General features: G+C 42.4%; 1 protein-coding gene and 1 pseudogene across 1 annotated transcript in view; both read left to right on the top strand.

Annotated features, from left to right (window-relative positions):
* The window catches only part of LOC119791957 (NACHT, LRR and PYD domains-containing protein 12-like), a 31,105-nt gene extending 27,985 nt beyond the window's left edge, over positions 1 to 3,120 (top strand). Inside the window, exons 9-10 of the mRNA XM_038298362.1 lie at positions 1,948 to 1,994; positions 2,132 to 3,120. Coding sequence (XP_038154290.1) covers positions 1,948 to 1,994; positions 2,132 to 2,721 — 637 coding nt within the window. The 3' untranslated portion in view covers positions 2,722 to 3,120. The remainder of the gene's footprint in view (positions 1 to 1,947; positions 1,995 to 2,131) is intronic.
* Positions 3,121 to 4,507: 1,387 nt separating this feature from the next.
* LOC119791946 overlaps positions 4,508 to 7,500 on the top strand; it is an 18,998-nt pseudogene continuing 16,005 nt past the window's right edge.

Raw genomic sequence — 7,500 nt, 5'->3', positions numbered from 1 at the left:
CATTCTGGTCATAGATCTGATGATTCTAATTATGTAGTTATATTTAATTACAAAAATTATTTAAAAAAATTACATGATTAGCAGAGAACCTTGAGCTGAAACCTAGCTCTGGATGTGGAATGATGGGGAATTTATACATGACAAAAAGGATTCATTACTTGAGTGGTGGACTACAGCTTGAGTAAAGTTCTTGTATCTTTGGCTTTAAGTAAATCACTTGTAGTGTTAAATCAGCTGTGTAAAAACACATTTCAGTGAGATTTTTTTTTAAATCTTTGAACATTAATCTTGCCTTTTAATTTTGTTACACAGATGCTTTCCTCCTTTCCTCTCGCACTTCTCTACACTCAGCGAGATGCGTGGGGGTGTGGGTCACACTGACTGCGGGCAGGTGGCAGCTGCAGCTGGGGATCATTACACTACCAATGATTAAAATTTTTTATTAACCGTTTTTGAGAAGGTCCTTTTTTAAATTTCATAAGTAAGGTACTGTGTGGAGAAAGTCTATAAGCAATGGTCTCGACCAGTCGCAATCAAGAAACACGAGACTGAGGCAAGCGTAGGCATGATATACATAAACGCCTCATTGGATGCTGGCCGACAAGCCTAGAGGGTGGCCATCTTGGATCAGACCACAGTTCAGCTGCTGTCAGCATGAATAGGAGACGCCTTAGATCACATTTTAACAACATGAAAAACGGTTCAAGATAATATCACAATATAGATAATATCACTTAAAAGACCAAATCTAATTCTGAAATTACCTTTACGTTAGATTACACATATTTATTCAGATTAAAAACTATTTAAACTGAACTCAAACAGGAAGAGATATATGCAAATTATAAATTTTGCAAATAAATATTAATGTGATGAAAACTAAGTTTTATACTAATATATTGTCATGAACGGCGGACAGATGGACCCAGTATTCAAGGAGAGACAGTCACTAGGAAAGTTCAAACGTTTATTAAATAAAACAAAACAAAAGCGGAGCTGTGGCTCGCGGACACTGCAGGCGGGGGGGGCGGGGCACCGCCCCAATCTCAGACACTCTAGGGAGGAAACACAGGTAGTGACCATGATCAACTGATAGAAGATTAACTGGGTTGGTCACTTACCTGGTTTAACAGTCCAGACCACGAGTGTCCCCAGTGCTGCAGTCCCAGAGGTTATGCTGGAAGCCGATCCTGGTCAGGGATCCAGAACAGACAGGAACAGACAGAAACAGGCAGGATCCAGATCAGACAGGAACAGAAACAGGTGGCAGGATCCAGACTTCCAGGCATCCACAGGCTCCCAGGAGGGTTCAGAGTCTGACTGGGACCAGAAGCATGACCAGGTGGTCACGCACAGGAGCAGACAGGATCAGGTGCAGACAGGCAGGATCAGTGGAAGAGGGTAGCCGAGACAGGACGTAGGAACCGGAACTTGAAGCAGGACTTTAAACTGTCTCCTCCCTGGAGCCAGGCTTACTGGATAAAAACTGAACCTCCCCACATATTGAGCCAAAAACCCAGAGGACTCCGCGGGGGAGGAACAGTGGACGATCAGGAGACGAGACAAACACAAAAACCCTCTTTCCACTGGCAGCTAGGATCCAGGACATGAACCAAATAAAACTGAACAGAAAGACTAACAGAAAGACAAGTAATGATCTGGCCCTGAATGCTCAGGCTGAACTGAATATAAACCAGAGGAAACAGGTGAGAGGAATAAATTATAATTAAGGCAGGGAGGGAAAAACGACAGGTGAAAGGAATGACTAATTAAGGAGCAAACAGGCCAGATCATGACATATATAGTAAGATTATGTTTTACAAATATTAATATCAATATTAATAAACATATTAATATTAATATATTTTACAAGTATATAATATTGATACAAATACCCATATCTGCATACTGACAGAGACTGATGGTCTAACATCCTCCTCCTTTCAGGGTGGAGCCTGCTGGAGAACGATGGTTGACACCAGGTCTGAAGAAGTGTAAGTGTGTTTTTTATTGGATTCATGACAACAAAGCAGCTCACATTAAACCATCTTCAAACTGTCCATTAACCACTCAGGATTCTTCATCATAGCTTCAATAACTGCAGCTGGATTGTTTTTGTTCTCTCCTTCAGATTCCTGTCAGATCGACATCGACCCAAACACAGTGAACAGAAACCTGAAACTATCTCAAGGCAACAGGAAGGTGACACATGTGGAGGAGCTTCAGTCCTATCCTGATCATCCAGATAGATTTGATAACTGGCCTCAGCTGCTGTGTAGAACTGATCTGACTGGTCGGCATTACTGGGAAGTAGAGTGGAAAGGAATAGTAGATATATCAGTGAGTTATGGAACAATCAACAGGAAAGATTGCAGTAGAGATTGTTGGTTTGGAGCAAAGCAGCATTCCTGGAGGATCAGATGCTATGATGGTGGTTATTCTGTTTGGCACAATAACATGGGGACAACCATCCCTTCCCCCTCCTCTGCCTCTAACAGAGTGGCAGTCTATGTAGACTGTCCTGCTGGCATCCTGTCCTTCTACAGAGTCTCCTCTGACTCACTGATTCACCTCCACACCTTCAACACCACATTCACTGAACCTCTGTATCCTGGGTTTGGATTTTTGGGGTCCAATCTTGGTTCCTGGTTGTTTTTTGCTGAGTTGGATCAAAATAATCTCCTCTTGGTAGAAAAAAACACCCCTTCTCTGTTGAAATGATAGTTCAGTCTGTACATATCTATGTCTTTCATTCAAAACAAGTTGTATGATACATGGGTTATAACTACACACGACTACATAAAATATATAACTACCTGAGATTATTTCTTTCTTTACTTCTCAATAACAAAAAAATCTATTTCCTATTACATCCCTTTTAATATTAATTATGAGTGCTGATGTTTTTGTTCTCCCTTTGTAAAGATATTCACTCAGGTCATTAAACACCTGCACAATGTCTGGGTAAGATGTAAGAGGGGCTGCTTAGTGTTGGAAAGAGAAGTCAGACTTCTGCAGACTCAAGATTTATTTAACGTTTTCATGTCTTCTTCCACTGTCTGTATCTTGTTTTGATTAACCATATGTTCACAGCTCTTTCCAGGTTAAAGGCCAAGTTCAAATAATTGCATGTTTGAGTAGCTCTGCTAGCTTGCCTCTGATATAATTTTTAAGAGAATTTTAATTCCTCAATTTTGTGATCAGTCAAATTTTTTCTTATGTTTTTCGCCTCTGTTGATGAATGCTGTGAAACTGGAGGGAATTTCACTTATAGTTTTGTCTTTTCTGGATATTTGTTATAATGCGTAACCACAGCAAGCATATCAAGTTGATTTTGTCACCTTGGAGAATCTCTTAAACATCTGTTTGTCATGGTCTTGGCGCTGATGGTTGGCAGTTTCATTTACTTCTGCTCACCTTTCTCATTAACGCTTACAGTATTGTTTCCACCTGGTTCCATCAGCCATTTATACTGTTCGTCTGCCTACCATCGGCGCCAGATTATTTGTTTGAGCAGTTTTTTTGAAAGTAACTCTAGTGATCAAGTAAGTGTTCTATGATTCTGAACTGTTTTCTGCCTCAGGATATCCGAGTTTTTGCCTTGCCTTTGTCTGCTCTTTCAGTTTTGTTTTTGGACTGATTCCTGGATTCTGCTGGTTTACTGAACTTAAACTGTGCTACTGACCTCGGCTTAGATTCTCCCTCGGTACCTCCTCGGCTCTCTGATCCTCTGGTCTGTCAACCTGGTTCAGATTGTACTTTGGGTCTGGATATTCCCTAAAGCAGTGGTCCCCAACCACCGGGCCGCGGACCGGTACCGATCTGTGGGTCATTTGGTACCGGGCCGCACAGAAAAAAAATAAAAAATAAAAAAAATAATTTGTCTGAGTGATGTTTTATTTTGAAAAATAAAAAAAATTAGGGTATTATCTCCCAATTACATGAGTCTGTTAATCTGTGCCCCTTGACACAGGTCAATTCAGGTCACGTGATATGTTAATCCAGTCAAAACACCTAAAGCTAGCAAAAATTTACCGTATTAACAGGAGAAGCGGCACAAGTGAAGTTATACACTGTCTCCGGGCAACATGTAGTCATTTAGAAATGTTTTAAATCAGATCGGGTCTGGATCCGGACCGCAGTCTGCTAATCCGTGACCTCTGCACTCCCCCCAGAAAAATATAATTCAACTTTATTGTTCACACATTGGAGAAATTTACCTCTGCATTTAACCCCTCCCCTTGGGGAGCAGTGGGCTGCCATTTTGCAGCACCCGTGGAGCAGTGTCGGGTTAAAGGTCTTGGTCAGGGACCCAGAGTGGCAGTCTGTAGGAGTGGGTTCTTGAACTCCTAACCTCATGGTTCCCAGCCCTATGCCCTAACCACTTCCCCCTCAAAGCAGATCCTGGAACGTGGATCAGCAGGACCTCAATGAAGCCATTTAAAATGCAGCAGGGTGTTTGTATTCAGACTGGGAGCCATGAGAAGGTGAACTTTTCTCAGTCTGACCAGTCAGACCAGTTAGTGCAGCAGGAAACAACCAGCAGCCCTGTTATCTGGGATTATTTCTCCTCATGGCGCCATCATAAAACATTTTCTTCAGGACTTCTCTCCTTCCTCACAAAGTCTTCATCAAACTGCCTCTATTGTCGCTGCAGAAGTTTCACTGACTGGATTTTGGTTCTGGGAAAAGAAACTTCAGAGGTGGTGAGCTGTGATATCATCAGTTACGCAACATTCCTCATATCACCTGTTTATGTAGAACACACAATCCAGGTCTGTTTGCCTAAGACTGTGGTTCAGATTCGCTTTTCATCCATTTTACTTTGTTTCCTGCTAGAATGTTTTCTAGAAATTGCATTAATGTTAAATTATTTTTTCATTTGTTTGTCTTTAATGAAGCAGATAATCTACCAGCTGAATTTGATGATTGTGAAATAAAATAGTGACAACCCGTCAGATTGAATCAGGGGCAGTGGGTGGAAATGTTGCTCCATGGCGCCATCTAGTGGACAGGCTCCTCTGTCTCACACTACTGACTGGCTCTTTCCCAGTACAAAACCACATCATGCACCGCGACATATTTTTGCAAAATATTCTAACATAGTTTCGCAAAATATAAGAGGAACATCACAGTTTGGTTTAAAGAAAGCATTTAAGTTATATTATAATTTAGTTTGTTGCAAGGATTTTACAGTTTGAAGAAATAGAAAACGACACCATATGCCAACCATCACAAAGATGTGCATGACAAGGAGGGGCTATATATACTGCATGCATCATTTAGGTAGTAAACAATGGATAACGTCTTGGGATCCTTCAGTTATATACTGTCACAGGTAGGAGCTTCGGCCGGAGAGTGAGCGTTGGGGCCGCTATGATTTAAGGTCCTAATTTCAGCGTGCGAGGGCCGGCCCACCGGGCAAATGCCCGCTATCACAGATTACCTGTCCGAGCTTGGCACTGTGTTACCTCCAAAGCTTTATAGATCCTAAGTGTGGTATGCAGGTTATAAAGCTAAGGCTCGGGTCACCTTGGCTTGGCTTGTTGATGGTGGTAACTAGCAGCCCGAGTTTATTGCGCACTCACACAGAGGAGGAGAGGCGTCGTAGTTGAATACACGGACCGGGGCTTTATTTGCCACTTTTCTTCCTTTCGTACAACACAGTATCTTCAATGGCTGTACCCGGCGTTATCTCAAACACACTTCACCAGCAACAGGGTAACACGCTTCCTTCTCTTTTCGTAACATTATTCACAAAAATACCATACGGCTACGTGTGGATTACGTCATACACTACCCATCAGACCACCTCCTTAAAGGGGAATGCTCAAGCCGGTAACACTTCCCCCACTCTGGATGATATTTAATCCCTTAATATCACTCCAGGACACAGCAAATATTCACAAACAAAACACAGGATATTACATCACGAAACATCCCCATCTTTATAAATAAGATTGATCTTATTTAAAATAAGATCATAAGCACTCCTCTATCCGTGATTGGTTTGTCTCTGGAGGGTGGGGCAACATCTGATGTACTTATAGAATCTGAACCGGGTTTAGACTGCTTTGATCCAGTTGAACTTTCAGAGTTAGCAAAACTATTGTCTTCATCTAAGCCCTAAACTTGGATGTTAGATCCAGTTCCAACCAGGTTATTTAAGGAGGTATTCCCTTTGATCTCCTCCTCGATTTTAGATGTGATTAATCTATCTCTGTTACAGGGATATGTACCAAAGGCTTTTAAGGTTGCTGGAATTAAACCTTTGCTTAAGAAACCGTCTCTTGACTCAGATGACTTGGTCAATTATAGACCTATATCCAGTCTTCCTTTCTGATCTAAAGTTCCTGTTTGGCTGTGACTCCATCCTGGAGAGAAATATCAGCTGTGCTGCTGCCATCAACACCTTTGTTTCTAGATGTTGGAGCTTGGCCTGTTTTCCAGTGTAGTCCTGTTTCTCTGACTGTGACTAACTGGATGTGCTCTCTTCATCCTCTTACATGGGAGCTGGCTCGGAGCTCGTCTGCCTGGCTGTGTGTTTCCTGGACGGGGCCGCCTGTGGAGCTGGTTGACAGCTGCCTTTTGCATTGGAGGGCGGAAAGGTTGACAAGCGTTAGCGGACTGTAACTCGGATTTCCGATGGGTACTTGAACGGAACGTGGAGGTTTTCCGCTGCTCATTGTAACTCGGTTTTTCCTTCCAGGGGAGAGAAGGTCCAGGAATCCAGTAACACAGGAAAGCTTCCTGCCGGGGAGCAAAGACAAAAAACTTGTTAGACTCTGAGAAACAAAGCTAGGTTAGACTCAACTAAACAGCTTGGCTAGAGTACCCAAAACTGGCAAACACTCTGGCGTCGAGGTAGTGAAGGTCCCCTGCTCAAATACTCCTCCAGATAATGATCAAATGAGCTGCAGGTGTAAAAGCATGGGATAGCGAAGACAGGGCACCTCCTGGTGGTGGAAAACGGAGACACACAAACAGGCCACACATACTGGATCCTTAACACTTAAGTGGCATATTTTATCATGAAATGTTTTTATTTTATTTTGAGCGCTCATAATTACTCCAGTTCGTTGTGTTCTCTTTTCATTTTGTTGCAACACACGGTCTACTTTTCTCAGCATGACCAGTGCTCGAGTTGAGGGGGGATGAGGGGGGATGAGGGGGATGGCATCCCCCCTCTTAAAAAAATCTTGAAAATCGTCCAGCCTCTTAAATGACCTTCCCCCCATACCATTTTATCACTGAATGTGTAAATTTCTATTAGATCTTAACAGTAATGACAATGATATTGCCCTTTCAATCATCAGCTTACGAGTAGCGCACAGCCTGTGCTGTTCTGCACAGCATCATGGCCTAGTGGCAAAGACAGCGCAATATGAGGGAATGTGGAAATAAGGAGGAGAGTCTCAGAAATAAAGTGTCAGAAAAGATCTAGACTGGTGCTGATAGCAAAATGGGGAGTGTTCTGTCATGATGTTCTAAGAGATCTGA

This window comes from Cyprinodon tularosa, unplaced genomic scaffold (assembly GCF_016077235.1).
Source record: "Cyprinodon tularosa strain WSP-4 unplaced genomic scaffold, ASM1607723v1 ctg406, whole genome shotgun sequence".
NCBI lineage: Eukaryota > Metazoa > Chordata > Actinopteri > Cyprinodontiformes > Cyprinodontidae > Cyprinodon > Cyprinodon tularosa.
The sequence above is the reverse complement of the archived record's forward strand: the minus strand, read 5'-3'. Positions and strand labels throughout refer to the sequence as shown.